The 17937-nt window shown below is 46.6% G+C and overlaps 1 protein-coding gene across 2 annotated transcripts in view; it reads right to left on the reverse strand.

The window, feature by feature from the left end:
- oxct1a (3-oxoacid CoA transferase 1a) overlaps nucleotides 1–17937 on the reverse strand; it is a 36471-nt gene that overhangs the window by 51 nt on the left and 18483 nt on the right. Inside the window, exons 7-17 of one of the 2 annotated variants that reach the window (XM_060931036.1) lie at nucleotides 16009–16069; nucleotides 15589–15696; nucleotides 15364–15478; nucleotides 11750–11844; nucleotides 8761–8809; nucleotides 8029–8101; nucleotides 6358–6433; nucleotides 3184–3273; nucleotides 2996–3076; nucleotides 1013–1114; nucleotides 1–544 (exon numbers count right to left, since the gene is read on the reverse strand). The exon at nucleotides 1–544 is cut by the window's left edge and continues 51 nt beyond it. In XM_060931036.1, coding sequence (XP_060787019.1) covers nucleotides 509–544; nucleotides 1013–1114; nucleotides 2996–3076; nucleotides 3184–3273; nucleotides 6358–6433; nucleotides 8029–8101; nucleotides 8761–8809; nucleotides 11750–11844; nucleotides 15364–15478; nucleotides 15589–15696; nucleotides 16009–16069 — 886 coding nt within the window. In that variant the 3' untranslated portion in view covers nucleotides 1–508. The remainder of the gene's footprint in view (nucleotides 545–1012; nucleotides 1115–2995; nucleotides 3077–3183; nucleotides 3274–6357; nucleotides 6434–8028; nucleotides 8102–8760; nucleotides 8810–11749; nucleotides 11845–15363; nucleotides 15479–15588; nucleotides 15697–16008; nucleotides 16070–17937) is intronic. The other variant, XM_060931037.1, reaches the window with a different exon arrangement.

Below are 17937 nucleotides of genomic sequence, written 5' to 3' on the forward strand. Positions count from 1 at the left end.
TTCAACAAGAACATCAGGGTGTGATGGTCAGGGGGCACATACTTTTGTCATCACACAATATCATCACCAGTATCACAGATGCTGTTTATCATTCCATTACACACACACACACACACACACACACACACACACACACACAGAGAGAGAGTTAAGATGAAATCCTTTATTCTGCACAGACTTCAGTAAAGTTAATGATCAGAAAACTGAAGTGTGTTAAACTGAACCTGAGCGATGAGCTGCACAATTCTCACTTAACACACTCCCACAATTACAATCACCATTACTATTATTATTATTATATAAAGAAATGCTACAGATATGAAAGTCTTTTCGTGCTCAGTCTGTTATCTCTCTGTACCTGTTCACTCAGAGCAGCTTTTTATCGACACCAACATTTCACTTCACACTCATTACACTATCAAGTTATACTACGCCCCCTACCTTCATCTACTGATTCATTTTACAGACATGAATTGTTCTCTCTGTGTGTACGCGCACGCGTGTGTGTTCAGATCTGCTGCATCGGCTTCAGGTCAGTAGAAACCTGTAGAGAACAGAGAGAGAATATAAACCCTGAGTATTAACTCCTCATCTCTCAGACGTTCTCTTGGGTTCTCATACTCAGCTCCAGAACCTCAGAACCAACCTTTGTTTAAATTTATCAGATTTATTCATCAGTTATTATTTCTCACTTACACTCCGAGTTAAATCCAAAAATCAATAACTCAAAGTCACAAACAAGCTGATTATAAAATAAACTTTAAATTTAATAAAACTGAGAAAATTCCAGACTCCAATAATCAGAATATTACTGTCTATAAATACTCAGAGTAGAGCAGAGAGAGAGAGAGAGAGAGAGAGAGAGAGAGAGAGGAAATAAAGAACAAAAAAAAGAAAGGAAAATAAATAAATAAATAAATGGGGAGAGGATAATTTAAAAAACAAGGGTATAAAATGGTGTGTGTGTGTCTGTGTACAATAAACACTGCATTTCCCAGCATGCATCACTCACCTCAAAATCAGTTCCTGTACACTTCCTGATATCATCAGGTGTAAGCCCCGCCCACAACTCAATCAGAGTCAGCCCTTTATCCTTATCCACATCAAATACGGCCTGAGAACACGGAACACACGGAGATGAGAACCTCATGAGAACACGGAACACACGGAGATGAGAACCTCATGAGAACACGGAACACACGGAGATGAGAACCTCATGAGAACACGGAACACACGGAGATGAGAATGATGTCCATGTTACAGCGGTGTGTTTGTATGAATTTGAAGTGAAACAGGAGATGGTGAAAGCCAGAGGGTTTGGTGGTACTGAGTTCCAGATTCTCGCTAAATGTACAACACTGGGTTCTGGAACATTCCCGCTGGTCAGAATCAGGATTCTACAGAGCTCAGTCTGTCAAGGACGAGTTCAAATAGCACGTAAACAATGGTACATGAGATGCCTTGTAACCATGGTAACCTGGATGATGTCACTTCCTCGCTAAGAAACGTACATCACATCGGAGGCTGCGTCCGATCCGATCCGAATACTCAGACTTCCGTACTATTAGGACACAAACAGCAGGATGTGTTGTGTTCGGATCCTCAGTAGGTGTTTAATAGCAGTGGAACGGTACCTGGATGATCTCCTACATCTGTAGTATACAAACGTACCACACTATGGTACACTACGGCATCCCATAATTCAGCTGGAGTCTCCGAGTAACTGAAGAAGAAGAATCCCCGAGGAAACAGAGAGAAGACGGCTGTCTGGAGTGAAGCCGGTTGCTGGAGCAGTGTATAAATGTATCAGGAATTGTTTTAACATTTCTGCCTTTAGAGAAATATATATACACATATTTTACTTTTACTGCATACGTGTGTATACGTCATCTGTGGACATCTGGGTCAGAGGACAGGTAAGATGGAGGCGGAGTCTGCCTGGACTGTGTCCTAATTACTCACTCACATACAGAACAGTTACGGTTACAGCTGGGCAGCAGGAACTTAACCAGCGTTAGAACACACTGAGGGTTCAGATGCAGCCTGAGTCGAGTTCAGAGCCAGAGATGGAGGAGGGACATCATCAGGAGCAAGGGTCAGAGGTCACCATGGTTACAAGAAGGTTTACCAACAAGGAACACGTGAAAACATCATTACCCTCGAGTCACGCTAATGCTAACATCATGCTAACACACTTTACACAGTTTGTGGGAAATTTCCTGAATGAAAACGTTAATCATCTGTTGAACTATTGAATTTGTTTGATGTGAAGGTTGTGGTGTTTGTGCACTTTGTTGCATTTCAGTAATAAACTCACATTAAACCTCCATTAGTCTCTCTCACACACACACACACACACACACACACACACACACACACACACACACACACACACACACACACACACTCTAAACCCCATTAGCAACCACAATTCCTGTTAGCATCAGGAGCTAATGAGCACTCCACCCATTCTGCAGCATCAAAGGGCACAGTGGGGATACACACACACACACGGCCATGTGCAGAGTGGCTAATGCTATTAGCCCTGATGTGATTGGAGGAAACACAGACACACGCATCTGATTATGGTCTCCGCTCTCCTCCTGCTCAGGGTTCCAGATCATTCCACAGTTCTCCATCTGGCACTAGAACGTTCTGCTGCTCTGTCCTTACACGCGCGTTTGACTTTTCATTCCACACTATAAACTGAGTGCACTATAATATACTTTTAAGAATGAAGCAAAATAAATAAGATAAAATCTGTTGTTTATGTGCTGGATGTAAAGGCTAGTGATGAGGACTAATCACAGTTAGGTTAAGCTCCGCCCCTATTTGCTCACAGAGACAGAGGGAATTTGCATATGGGTTCTAAAGTAAATGTGTCTTTTGTTTGATGGGGGTGTGGCCTGTTTCACTTTGTGTGACAGCTACTATTGTGCACATTGCAGTGGTGTTCCTGAGAGAATAAGCAGGAAGTGACATCACCACGCCTCACCTTCTCAGTGATGATGCGATCCACACACTGTTTCCCAGTCAGGGGCAGAGTGCACTTCTCCAGGATCTTGTGTTTCCCTCCCTGAAATAACAATCACGCCACAGTCACGTCATGAACACGCCATTCCACCTTTAACATCATCATTCCCTGGTTATGACTGGCTACCATGGAACCTGCCCCTCCCCCACCTTGGCCGAATGCTCCATCGTCACCACCACTTTCGTCCCAGCACTCGCCACCAGATCCATTGCTCCTCCCATTCCCTTCACCATCTTACCCTGAAATAAACACACACGCGTGCACGCACACCATGTTATTACTCTAATCGCTATAAATCTGAAACTCCTCCCCTTCAGTAAATAATAGAGCCTGTGACTTCCTGAGTTGAATTTGCCTCGGGTTGCCATGGTAACCCTGGCATCACCTCGCCAGCTGCAGGTTGCTTTAGGACCGGATCGACATTCCGTGCGTTTATTTATCTACACAGTGTAATCCCAGTCTCAATCCCAGCAGGTTAAAGATTTAATCATGTTCGAGTTATTATTATAATGAATAGGTGTTTATGTGCCGATACAAAATTAACAAGATGTTTCATCAAGTTTCATTTTTACTTTATGCTCTAAATAAGAATTTGGATCAGAACACTACTGTAGGATTCTGTTTGGGTTCTAAGACTAATCATTTTCTCGGAGAGTGTGTAAAGACAGAGTTGTACTGCTTTATTAGATCTAATGTGAATTAAAGTCCATCTCACACCCACAGGGCCAAAGGGACCGTTTTAACTCGAACCGTGTTTAATTCGGTTCCACCGGTACCGTTTAGGGAACTCGCATCTGACAACAGCGTGTCTGTGAGCAGAAACAGCGGTTTGGAGGTCATGTGACCTGATGGTGCTGTGGACAGGAATGATGTCATCAGCTATCTACAGCTCTAACACGCTGATGTGCGGGTCACAATCAATCAGATTCTTCAATTTTGTGTGTGTGTGTGTGTGTGTGTGTGTGTGTGTGTGTGAGCTAAAAGAAATGAAGTGAATGACAATATTTCAGGAACACAGAGAGAGAGAGAGAGAGAGATTTTTTTATGAAAACACAGTAAGTTCAGCTGACAGCAGATTGCTGCTGAGAGCGTTTCCATGACAACAAATCAAATATTTCCCCTTGGCCACTCTTCACTTGTTCTTCTCCTCTGTTCCTGGCAAGAACTACACCACAAAATTATCGCCCTTCACTCCGAACTGTTTCCTCAGCCATTCTTGTGCTGTCCTCTCTCTCTGTCTCACACACACACACACACTAATTGCTTTTCTAATGCAGTCTCCTTGACGACCGCTAAAGGTCAAAAGGTTGGTGCATATGAAAATAGTGAACAGTAGTAAAATCTGTTCAAGCCAGAGCCACTCTGTTAGCTCAGCAAACGGTTCTAAAGGTCACAGATACTGAAACAAACAGATGACATCATCAACAAGCATCAAACATGTGCGTGCGTGCACACACACACACACACACACATTACAAAACACACACTACTGAGCAAAGAGTGACATACTACAGTGTCACAGGTTACCATACAACTGTCCTGTACAACTTAGTACCACAGTACACAAGCAGCGAGACACAGCCCTGATCAGACGCCAACAGTAGGTCATTTACTACTTTAACCAGAGCTGTCTCTGTGCTATGATGAGGTCTAAATCCTGACTGATGCATTTCATGGATGTTATTCCTATGTAAATATGAGCATAACTGCTGTGCCACAGCTTTTTCAAAGATCTTGGAGATAAAGGGGAGGTTTGATATTGGCCGATAATTGGACAGCTGACAGGGATCGAGGTCAGGTTTTTTAATCAGAGGTTTGATAACACAGCTGCGAACACAGAACTGCAGAGAAGGTACCAGAACCATGAGCTGGACTTCAGTGGCAAGTGAAGTTCTATTTCACCAGTCAGTTCTCTCTCAGTTATAATGGAGGAATGAAACAGCATCTCTCCCTCAGCTCAGTGTGTGCGCGCATGCGTGTTTCTGGAGAGAAGCTATCAATAAAGAAACAGATGGAGGGAGGTCATTCAATCTCTCTCTCTCTCTCTCTCTCTCACACACTCTATTCTCAGTAACAGTCACTGAGTTCAAAGGCTTCAGAAACTGGCATTATGCCGATGTCACCAACATCATGGTGACCTCACTGGAGCATCACCATCACTGACATTGCTATGACACCATTGTGACATCTCTGTGACATCATCGCAGTAATATACTGCAGCATCATCTCACTGCTTGTATTTTTAATGAGTTTTAAAGTATTTCAATTTGTATGTGTGTCTGTTTGTGATTATTAAACAAACGCTGAGAAGTGTGTGTGTGTGTGTGTGTGTGTGTGTGTGTGTGTGTGTGTGAGAGAGATATTACTGTCGCTACACGATCACACTGCCATTATATCCAGTCACGTTCATACCTGATTACAATACGTTATATATTAGCAGATGTGCTAACTGTTCCACTTTTTGTAAGCGGAGAATGAAAGTTTTAGTTGCAGTGCATTATGGGTACTAGAGTATGTGTGTTTGGGGGCGGGGCTCCTTTAATTTTCAGTGCATTCTGTTTTGTCTGTAGCAGTGAAAGGGAGAGGGATAAACACCACCAGGGCGCTCTCCTCACTCATCACTGTGAAGGACGACCTGGAAGGGTGGAAGTGCAGCACACACCAACCCTGGAGCTCTGAGCGCCGGGGCTATGAACTCTCCGACATTCAGACACTTCCTGTCAGCCCCGCCCCTTCCTCCAGCCCATCCCTCACTCTCCATCACAGTAAATGGAGACATGCCAGAGTGATGCTCATCACAACCTCACAATTATAAACCCAATTTTAATTTTCTATATTTAATCCCTCATTATTTAATCTTAACATAACGACTAGAATCAATAACATGAGCCGTGCTTTCTTATAGCAGGAGTGTATCGTGACTCTCACACACACCAGACAGGACAATAAGAAGACAGGAGGACAGATCCATAGCTCCACTGTGTGTGTGTGTGATAAATAACCTTCAGCAGCTCGATCAGTGCAGCGTGGAGCCAAGGAGACATCCATCAGTGCCAACGCAGCTATAAATATCCACCGTGTCTGTGTGTGTGTGTGGGATGAGGGAGAATTGACTTTCATAATGCTAGCTGCATGTGTCGCAGGGTTGCTCGCCTCCAACTGGTTAACTGTAAATCAGGGTTAAAGACGAGACGACGGAGACGCACACAGAGCCGCGGCAATGTTTCGCTCCAGAGGTTTATCACAATCATTACAGTTCATCTTTAACACAATAACACACTGTCCATAAAACACACACACACACACACACACACAGCACTTACAGGGATCATCCAGTTCGCCAAGTCTCCGTACCTGGACACCTGCATCGCTCCCAACATGGTCAGATTAATGTGTCCACTGGAACACACACACACACACACACACACACACGTTTTATTCCTCTTACACTACAGTAATTTACCCATTTGTACTTTTTACCAAGTCCCTGTTAGTTATAGCAGCTATAAACACCCGTTCCTTCACCAGCCTTCCTCTACTCTCTCATCAGGGTTTACAGAACCTCACAAACGGTTCCAGAGCCACGCTGAGTCTCACAGCATTGCGAATTCAAGGATTCTAGAACTGCATGAAGATCTGAGAACCAGAAACTGCACGGAGGCCACTCCAGCCTAGAACGGCACCAAGAAATCTACAACATAAATGAATGTCAAAAAGAGGCTAGAACCTGAATCTGCTAATGAGTCCGTTTGAACTTAGAACCGCACCACAGACTTTTCAGCCTCAAACCACAAAGAAAGTTCTAGAACCAGAAAACCTAGAAACAACACACGGCTGTCCAGAAGCACCCTGAGGATTATGGATGCAAACCAAGCCGTCCAGAACCTGGACAAAAAGATCTACAGGCATGCTGACTGCTCTAGAACCACACTAACGACTATGGTGCTCTACAGCTGCACTAAGGATTGAACAACCAAAGATTCTAGAACCCCACTGAGGTTTCTGGATGAAAGCAAAAGATTTTGGAGCTGAGTCTAGAGTCCAGAACCTAGAGGTGCCCTGGGGTTGTAGGAACCATGCTGAGGATTTTAGAACCCATAGTTCGGATCTGGACCCTGTGTGGCTCGTTTAACACGTCTGCTTCCACCAACACGCCGTCCATCTTCTTGCTTTACGGAGCTGAGGCTCTGACATGCATCTTTCCTCGAGTGTGACAGGAGAACCGGGGGCACTGTTCTCTAAAGACCCTGCTGATGTGTTAAAGGTCGGGATCGATTTTCTCACGGGTGGCTTTGTTCCGTCTGCTGCGTCACGTCTCTGCGTCCCCGAGTCTCTGCATCAAAAAATCCAATAAAAACTGGAAATTCAGCTCAGACCCCCCCCCACCCCCCACAGAACATTCCCTGATGGAAACAGAACCCATGAAGATCAACGTTATGTTTAGACACCAGCAAATCTAGCCCCGCCCACACTGTGTATGTAAAAGTTTTCACTTCTTTGTATTTTTTTCCTGGTTCAGTTTAAGGTTCTAGAATCTTGTGAGTGGTTTTACGAGTAGGATCTTTGGTGCTGTACTGGGTTCTTGTTTTTTTTCCCTTTTCAGTGCAGCCTAGAACCCTCAGCACGTTGTCCAGTTCTATAAATCTTGCTTTGCATCCAGAACCCTCAGTGCGGTTCTAGAACTCTCTGTACAGGTCTAAGTTCCAGGATCTGTACAAGAACCTTGGTTTTGTGTTTGAGATCTTTGGTGCTGTTTAAAGTCCAGTAGAATCAGTTCAGTTTGAACTTTAGTGTGAGTTTAGTGGAATGGCTGTTTATAGCTGCTATAACGCAAGTGACAACAGGAAGTAGCATGTCTCATGAAAATTAATTGTGACTAAAAAAGGATAAAATGTGACGTTTACGAATAAATGAATGAATAAATGAATGAATGAATGAATGTAAATCTGCAGCGGTGCGAGAGGAATGAAACACTCCTGTGGTGCGAGTCTGACCCTCTGATCATGGAGAAGGAGTCGTCACTGGAGAAGTACGCCGCTCCGGGGAGAACCGTCACCGTCTCCTTCCCTACAGGAGACAAACAGAACACAGCTGAGTTTCAACACACACACACACACACACACACACACACACACACACACACACACACACACACACACAGAGCAGCCCCAACTGCTCATAAAATAAACCAACAGCGAGTAATTATTACAAAAATTACAAATAATTAAATCACTAAACACATCAAGCTGGGGTTCGATTTCAGGTCAGATGTTTCTGATTTTTGTTCTAAATTATAAAGTTTTCTAAATCAATCTGACAGAGAAGTTCAGTTTTTTTATAAATAGCCAAAAATCTTTATCACACACACACTGCAGCTTCTCTCCTGATTCTCAACTCTGCAGTGAGGTATTATTAGAAATCAGCCTGGACTGTAACAGAGTTTTACACACACACACACACACACACACACACACACACACACACACACACACACACACACACACACACTCCTGCCAGACAGCACTCTCCCCCACATTCTACTAAAACTGGAGTCACGCTGATGTGCTGCAGAAAAACTGAAACACATGCTGACTCACGGCGGAGTTTATTTAATTTCAGTGCGGAGGGAACCGGCGGCCATTTTACTCTCCGTTTAGAGGATATTTTATTTTAGTCTGTGTGAAAGAGAGGAGTGTTTGTGTAGTAGAGAGAGAACCTGTACTCACCAGCGTTAATGAGATCCGCATCCACTTCCTCCTCTGTAGGGTACGGACCCTAAAGTATTCACACACGTACATGTACAGAGTCAACGGTTTGGGACACAGCCACAGGGGCAGTGGTGATGTGCACTATAGAGTGAATGGGGTGTGTGGTTTGGGACACGCCCACAGCGGACCAATTATGGTGTTTATATGCATAGCTGCCAACATTCCGAAATTGTAAATAGTAATACAAGGTTGGGTACTGAGTCTTGGTGGGGGGTCGGGGGGGCTTTCTAGCAAAACTACCCTGAAAAATCACACTAAAACAAAATAGTTTGACAAAATTTATTCTACAAACTAAACCATCATCTTACATTAATTTGCAAAGTTCTTTTCAACAATGTATGAAAATAGTCAGTGAATCAGGCAAAAACTTCAAACAATGCAATTGGCACATATAACTTTTGACAAAGTACACATTAGAGAAATAGACTAGAGCTTACTCAGTCAACAGCTGATGTTATTGCACCACAAACTTGGCAATATCTAACACCATTCATTCATTAGTCACAAACAAAAATGAATTAAGAATATATTACATCAATGAAAGTTGATACAAAAAAATATTATGAACTTTGTCATCAAAATTAAATACACAACAAAATGTGAAAATTGGCAATGAATATGGCACTTCAAAGATAAAAAACAAGCTGAGCCCAAAGCAAATTAGCTAAAAATACTAAGTGAAACAGCTCAAAAAAGTGTCAATTTCAACTTGCTTCTTCACATGACTACAAATCAAAACTGAACGGGGCGGGAGCTAGGTTAGAGCAGTCAACGCAAGTTGGCATTTAGAGTGAGGGCACACGATTTTACCTTTCCATCCTTGCTTTAAAATTGTGATTTTAGGCATACACAAATAATGATGGCACAAAATCTGGACTGCTTGAGTCAAGCGAGACCTCTCCTACAAACAAAATTGCACGCAAAGGCCAAACAAAATAATGTGTTTCTCCTGGGTTTTCAAAATAGGGTAGGTAGGTAGGGGAAAAAAAATTGTTTATCCCAAAAGTTTACAACAAATTTTCTAGGGTAGGTAGGAAAAAGTGAGAAGTTTCCTTTGAAAACTTTTTTTTTTGCAAAATACTCGTTCAAAACTAAACCTAGTCATCAGATATCGTTGATGATATAAGGATGCACTTGTATATAAATTGTTCTAATAATGATGGCATACTTTCATTTTCCAGGTAAAATGGGAATGTTTTGGTGGATGATCTATTTGGTGGTGGCCAGAGTGGTGGTGGTGGTCCAGTACCTACAGTAGATCTATCCCTTCAGTTCTCAACATTTCCAAAATATACTTTTTATATACTAGTGGGGACTTTCATACTTAAAACTGATGTCTTGTGTGTTTATCAAAATTGCGTGCGTGCCTAACATCTCGGCCTTAATGACATTATATTTGCTTCATGTTTTTTCTTATTCTGTCTATGAATGCAATGTTCACTTATGTTGTTCTAATGAATACAGCTGCTCCGTGCCATTTTCTTTTCAAATAAAGAAACTAAAATTTCCTATATTTAAGTTTCCTATTCTGTGTTTGTAAATTGTGTTGCAAAATAAATGCAAATGCTTTCATTTTTCAGCCCTGTTAGTCCATGGTTCATACTACTTGCTCTAAGGTTTAAATCAGGAGGAAATCAAGGAACGTATCATTTCACTGACACAAACTCCTCCAAGTTCAGATTTATTATCAATTCAGATATCTTAAGTTGAGTATAGAATAGCATTGGAAGTGTTGAATACCTGATTTATACCCTGAGCAAACAGTTCCTTGTGATGTATGCATTATTTCAATCACTATCTAACCATATCCACACTAAATTATTTTCCCCGCATGAGACCTCTGCCCTGTCCACAAAGAACCAGCGCGGGCAGGGCGGGCTAGCCCCGCGCCTCGGGACGAAGAGCCACGGTGCTCGGCTTTAGTTTCATTTTTCTATCGGCGGCTCCTGCCTGACTTTGGACGCTCGTAACTCGGGCAGGGGAGGTCCCAGCCTCCCCAGTTTACTCCTGACGGGCCTCGTGTCTTTCAGCAAATACCGAGTGGTTTATATGACACGCCCTAGCGGTTCTCGTCTGACTCGCCAGGTGGCTGCCAAGCAGGTAGGGTCGGGCGCGAGAAATAGTTTGTTTATCGTGGTCAGAAACAGTTGAAGGGTCGCAGTGTTTTTACAGGGTCGGTCGGGTAACAGGAAACACATATATTATTTTGTTTGGCCAAAGCTAAGTTAACATGCTAACAATATTCATTACATTGTGTAACTATGACCCAGCTAATCAGACAAACGTTACCAAAGTATTTTGCTACATCAATAAACGAAGACTAGAAAGAATAAAAAAGAAAGATTTAATAAATAGCCTGATCTTACCTGTGATGAAGTGGGCGCTGCAAACCCGCGCATTTTTGATGGTGCTTTCACCCCAGTCTACACGTTTGATGGCTTGTAGCCATAGACGTCAGCGATTTTTTTGGAATGGGTGAGATCCTGCTGGAATTCTGTACATTTTAACCCCATCACTGCTACGATTCTGACACCCGACAACACAACAACTAGGCATTTCTGAGTCTTTTTTGAGTCCAGGCTGCGCGCGCAATTTCCGCTTTCGTAAGAATGACGTTTACTACGAAGGGGTCTATAGCATCATTGATTGGCTGAGAGAACAAGCAATAGCCAATGAAATTTGGCGTAGTATCTGCCGCTTGGAACGAAGCGGTGTTTTATCAAATACGAATCCCACCGGTGATGGACTTTGAAAATGACCCATGAAAATTGGCAAAATCGTATTTTATTGTAGTAAATTCGTATTTTCATAATCAAAACGACAAATCGTAATAAATACGATTTATTCATAGTAGTTGGCAGCTATGTATATGGTCTAAATAATAAACATCTGATGACGTGTAACAGAAACAAAGGAAAAAAGAGAGAGAGAGACGGAGGACACTGACCAATCCCAAAATTCCGTTTTCACTCTGCAGGTAGACTTTGATATCAGGTTTGATGAAATTACTCGCCAACATAGGGATTCCAATTCCCAGATTAGCTACAATAAAAAAATGAATAAAAACAATCATCTGTTATACAATGATCTGATGGGCTGAGAGCAGTGCGGTGTGTTCTGATTGGCTGAGAGCAGCACGGTGTGTTCTGATTGGCTGAGAGCAGTGTGGTGTGTTCTGATGGGCTGAGAGCAGTACGGTGTGTTCTGATGGGCTGAGAGCAGTACGGTGTGTTCTGATTGGCTGAGAGCAGTACGGTGTGATCTGATGGGCTGAGAGCAGTGCGGTGTGTTCTGATTGGCTGAGAGCAGCACGGTGTGTTCTGATTGGCTGAGAGCAGTACGGTGTGATCTGATGGGCTGAGAGCAGTGCGGTGTGTTCTGATTGGCTGAGAGCAGCACGGTGTGTTCTGATTGGCTGAGAGCAGTGTGGTGTGTTCTGATGGGCTGAGAGCAGTACGGTGTGTTCTGATGGGCTGAGAGCAGTACGGTGTGATCTGACGGGCTGAGAGCAGTACGGTGTGATCTGACGGGCTGAGAGCACTACGGTGTGATCTGATGGGCTGAGAGCAGTACGGTGTGATCTGATTGGCTGAGAGCAGCACGGTGTGATCTGATGGGCTGAGAGCAGTACGGTGTGATCTGATGGGCTGAGAGCAGTACGGTGTGTTCTGATTGGCTGAGAGCAGTACGGTGTGTTCTGATGGGCTGAGAGCAGTACGGTGTGATCTGATGGGCTGAGAGCAGTACGGTGTGATCTGATTGGCTGAGAGCACTACGGTGTGATCTGATGGGCTGAGAGCAGTACGGTGTGATCTGACGGGCTGAGAGCACTACGGTGTGATCTGATGGGCTGAGAGCAGTACGGTGTGATCTGACGGGCTGAGAGCAGTACGGTGTGATCTGACGGGCTGAGAGCACTACGGTGTGATCTGATGGGCTGAGAGCAGTACGGTGTGATCTGATTGGCTGAGAGCAGCACGGTGTGATCTGATGGGCTGAGAGCAGTACGGTGTGATCTGATGGGCTGAGAGCAGTACGGTGTGATCTGATGGGCTGAGAGCAGTACGGTGTGTTCTGATGGGCTGAGAGCAGTACGGTGTGATCTGATTGGCTGAGAGCAGTGTGGTGTGTTCTGATGGGCTGAGAGCAGTACGGTGTGATCTGACGGGCTGAGAGCAGTACGGTGTGATCTGACGGGCTGAGAGCAGTACGGTGTGATCTGATGGGCTGAGAGCAGTACGGTGTGTTCTGATTGGCTGAGAGCAGTGTGGTGTGTTCTGATGGGCTGAGAGCAGTACGGTGTGATCTGACGGGCTGAGAGCAGTACGGTGTGATCTGACGGGCTGAGAGCAGTACGGTGTGATCTGATGGGCTGAGAGCAGTACGGTGTGATCTGATGGGCTGAGAGCAGTACGGTGTGATCTGATGGGCTGAGAGCAGTGTGGTGTGTTCTGATGGGCTGAGAGCAGTACGGTGTGATCTGATGGGCTGAGAGCAGCACGGTGTGATCTGATGGGCTGAGAGCAGTACGGTGTGATCTGATGGGCTGAGAGCAGTACGGTGTGATCTGATGGGCTGAGAGCAGTACGGTGTGTTCTGATGGGCTGAGAGCAGTACGGTGTGATCTGATGGGCTGAGAGCAGTACGGTGTGATCTGATGGGCTGAGAGCAGTACGGTGTGATCTGATGGGCTGAGAGCAGTACGGTGTGTTCTGATTGGCTGAGAGCAGTGTGGTGTGTTCTGATTGGCTGAGAGCAGTACGGTGTGATCTGATGGGCTGAGAGCAGTACGGTGTGATCTGATGGGCTGAGAGCAGTACGGTGTGATCTGATGGGCTGAGAGCAGTACGGTGTGATCTGATGGGCTGAGAGCAGTACGGTGTGTTCTGATGGGCTGAGAGCAGTGTGGTGTGTTCTGATGGGCTGAGAGCAGTACGGTGTGATCTGATGGGCTGAGAGCAGCACGGTGTGATCTGATGGGCTGAGAGCAGTACGGTGTGATCTGATGGGCTGAGAGCAGTACGGTGTGATCTGATGGGCTGAGAGCAGTACGGTGTGATCTGATGGGCTGAGAGCAGTACGGTGTGATCTGATGGGCTGAGAGCAGTACGGTGTGATCTGATTGGCTGAGAGCAGCACGGTGTGATCTGATGGGCTGAGAGCAGCGCGGTGTGATCTGATGGGCTGAGAGCAGTACGGTGTGTTCTGATTGGCTGAGAGCAGTACGGTGTGATCTGATGGGCTGAGAGCAGTACGGTGTGTTCTGATGGGCTGAGAGCAGTACGGTGTGATCTGATGGGCTGAGAGCAGTACGGTGTGATCTGATGGGCTGAGAGCAGTACGGTGTGATCTGATGGGCTGAGAGCAGTACGGTGTGATCTGATTGGCTCAGAGCAGCACGGTGTGATCTGATGGGCTGAGAGCAGCGCGGTGTGATCTGATGGGCTGAGAGCAGTACGGTGTGTTCTGATGGGCTGAGAGCAGTACGGTGTGTTCTGATGGGCTGAGAGCAGTACGGTGTGTTCTGATTGGCTGAGAGCAGTACGGTGTGATCTGATGGGCTGAGAGCAGTACGGTGTGATCTGATGGGCTGAGAGCAGTACGGTGTGATCTGATTGGCTGAGAGCAGCACGGTGTGATCTGATGGGCTGAGAGCAGCGCGGTGTGATCTGATGGGCTGAGAGCAGTACGGTGTGTTCTGATTGGCTGAGAGCAGTACGGTGTGATCTGATGGGCTGAGAGCAGTACGGTGTGTTCTGATGGGCTGAGAGCAGTACGGTGTGATCTGATGGGCTGAGAGCAGTACGGTGTGATCTGATGGGCTGAGAGCAGTACGGTGTGATCTGATGGGCTGAGAGCAGTACGGTGTGTTCTGATGGGCTGAGAGCAGTACGGTGTGATCTGATGGGCTGAGAGCAGTACGGTGTGATCTGATGGGCTGAGAGCAGTGCGGTGTGATCTGATGGGCTGAGAGCAGTACGGTGTGTTCTGATTGGCTGAGAGCAGTACGGTGTGATCTGATGGGCTGAGAGCAGTACGGTGTGATCTGATGGGCTGAGAGCAGTACGGTGTGATCTGATGGGCTGAGAGCAGTACGGTGTGATCTGATGGGCTGAGAGCAGTACGGTGTGTTCTGATTGGCTGAGAGCAGCGCGGTGTGATCTGATGGGCTGAGAGCAGTACGGTGTGTTCTGATTGGCTGAGAGCAGTGCGGTGTGTTCTGATTGGCTGAGAGCAGTACGGTGTGATCTGATGGGCTGAGAGCAGTACGGTGTGATCTGATGGGCTGAGAGCAGTACGGTGTGTTCTGATTGGCTGAGAGCAGTGCGGTGTGTTCTGATGGGCTGAGAGCAGTACGGTGTGATCTGATGGGCTGAGAGCAGCGCGGTGTGATCTGATGGGCTGAGAGCAGTACGGTGTGTTCTGATTGGCTGAGAGCAGTACGGTGTGATCTGATGGGCTGAGAGCAGTACGGTGTGTTCTGATTGGCTGAGAGCAGTATGAAGTGTTCTGATTGGCTGAGAGCTGATGTATACGATGTGTGTTGATGTATTTCCGTACCGTACATGCCGTCCTCGAACTCCAGCGCTGCCCTGCGGATGATTCGCTCCCTCACGATGTCAGAGTCCTTCTTTGGTTTGGGTTTCTCCACCTGCGCCTTCCTTACTGTACGTTTCTACACAAACACACACACACACACACACACAACCGCTGATGGTTACAACAAGACACGGTTCTATGTGCACACAGACTTTTAAATCACAGACAGATAGACAGCTGTTTCACCTCAATCCGTTTCTCATAGTGATCACCCTTCACAACGCGGTGAACATAAATACTAGGAATGTGCACATCTTCTTCTGCAAATGTCCCCACATCCACGAGTTCCTCCACCTGAGGACACACACACACACACACACACACTGCAGTTAGGGGCTATGATTAGACACAAAAACAGACCAGCAGGCAGACAGACTGGAGAAAGTGATAAATATGGATATGATGTTGGTACTTTATCACCCAATGTTAATCTGACATTACTCTGTGTGTGTGTGTGTGTGTAAGCCCAGCTGTGCAGATGCTCATGAATGTGAACAGAACAGAGAAATAATCAGTGTTGTGTAGCATAAAGAGGAAACAGAGGACATGAGGACAAAGAACACACAGGGAGAAACACACACACACACACACGGAGAAGCTCCTCACCTCCACGATGGTGATCTTGGCTGCTTTACACATGGGCTGGTTGAAGTTTCTGGCAGTTTTTCTATGTACAGAAAATAAATCAGCGAGTTAAAATTCCTGTAAAACGTAATTAATACCACACCAGTGTTTATCACCTGCAGTGTTAAACACACACTCACACTGCCCCCTGGTGGAGAGAGGAAACATTACACCCTCTAACATTCACACAGGTTATATAACCTCCATCATCATTAGTGTGTGTGTGTGTGTGTGTGTGTCCTGTTTCCCACCCACACATAGCTTTATTTAACACTCAGTGTATTTATGTAGGATGTATGTATGTGTGTGTGTATATATATATATATATATATATATATATATATATACACACACACACAAATATAACAGTGTAGGTGTGCAGTTACAGTTTTAAACACTAACCCACTTCTACATATTCATAGAGAAAAAAGAAACAAAACACTGAAACATGTTAAAGTCAGGACTGAGAAATGAACACTCAAAGGACAAAAATATAACGTCTTGGATGGTAACAGTCACTCAGCTCATCATGGGGACAGACAGCCAAATTAATTATTCAATTCAGATTTACACCTTTCACCCGTATTACCCCCAATACCACTGGTGGACAGGCTGCATCTGCCCCGCCCCCCTCAGACAGGCTGCATCTGCCCCGCCCCCCTCAGACAGGCTGCATCTGCCCCTCCCCCTCAGACAGGCTGCATCTGCCCCTCCCTCTCAGACAGGCTGCATCTGCCCCTCCCCCTCAGACAGGCTGCGTCTGCCCCTCCCCCCTCAGACAGGCTGCGTCTGCCCCTCCCCCCTCAGACAGGCTGCGTCTGCCCCTCCCCCCTCAGACAGGCTGCGTCTGCCCCTCCGCCTTCAGACAGGCTCTCTCTCTCTGCCCCTCCCCCTCAGACAGGCTGCGTCTGCCCCTCCCCCTTCAGACAGGCTGCGTCTGCCCCTCCCCCCTCAGACAGGCTGCGTCTGCCCCTCCCCCTCAGACAGGCTCTCTCTCTCGCTGTGCCCCTCCCCCTCAGACAGGCTCTCTCTCTCTCTCTGCCCCTCCCCCTCAGACAGGCTCTCTCTCTCTGCCCCTCCCCCTCAGACAGGCTCTCTCTCTCGCTGTGCCCCTCCCCCTCAGACAGGCTCTCTCTCTCGCTGTGCCCCTCCCCCTCAGACAGGCTCTCTCTCTCTCTGTGCCCCTCCCCCTCAGACAGGCTCTCTCTCTCTCTCTCTCTGTGCCCCTCCCCCTCAGACAGGCTCTCTCTCCCTGTGCCCCTCCCCCTCAGACAGGCTCTCTCTCTCTCTGTGCCCCTCCCCCTCAGACAGGCTCTCTCTCTCTCTGTGCCCCTCCCCCTCAGACAGGCTCTCTCTCTCTCTCTCTGTGCCCCTCCCCCTTAGACAGGCTCTCTCTCTCTGTGCCCCTCCCCCTCAGACAGGCTCTCTCTCTCTCTCTCTGTGCCCCTCCCCCTTAGACAGGCTCTCTCTCTCTCTGTGCCCCTCCCCCTCAGACAGTCTCTCTCTCTCTCTGTGCCCCTCCCCCTCAGACAGGCTCTCTCTCTGTGCCCCTCCCCCTCAGACAGTCTCTCTCTCTCTCTCTGTGCCCCTCCCCCTCAGACAGGCTCTCTCTCTCTCTCTCTCTCTCTCTCTCTCTCTCTCTGCCCCTCCCCCTCAGACAGTCTCTCTCTCTCTCTCTCTCTCTCTCTCTCTGCCCCTCCCCCTCAGACAGTCTCTCTCTCTCTCTGTGCCCCTCCCCCTCAGACAGGCTCTCTCTCTCTCTCTCTGCCCCTCCCCCTCAGACAGGCTCTCTCTCTCTCTCTCTCTGCCCCTCCCCCTCAGACAGTCTCTCTCTCTCTCTCTCTCTCTGTGCCCCTCCCCCTCAGACAGGCTCTCTCTCTCTCTCTCTCTGCCCCTCCCCCTCAGACAGTC

This window comes from Neoarius graeffei, chromosome 10, assembly GCF_027579695.1.
Source record: "Neoarius graeffei isolate fNeoGra1 chromosome 10, fNeoGra1.pri, whole genome shotgun sequence".
NCBI lineage: Eukaryota > Metazoa > Chordata > Actinopteri > Siluriformes > Ariidae > Neoarius > Neoarius graeffei.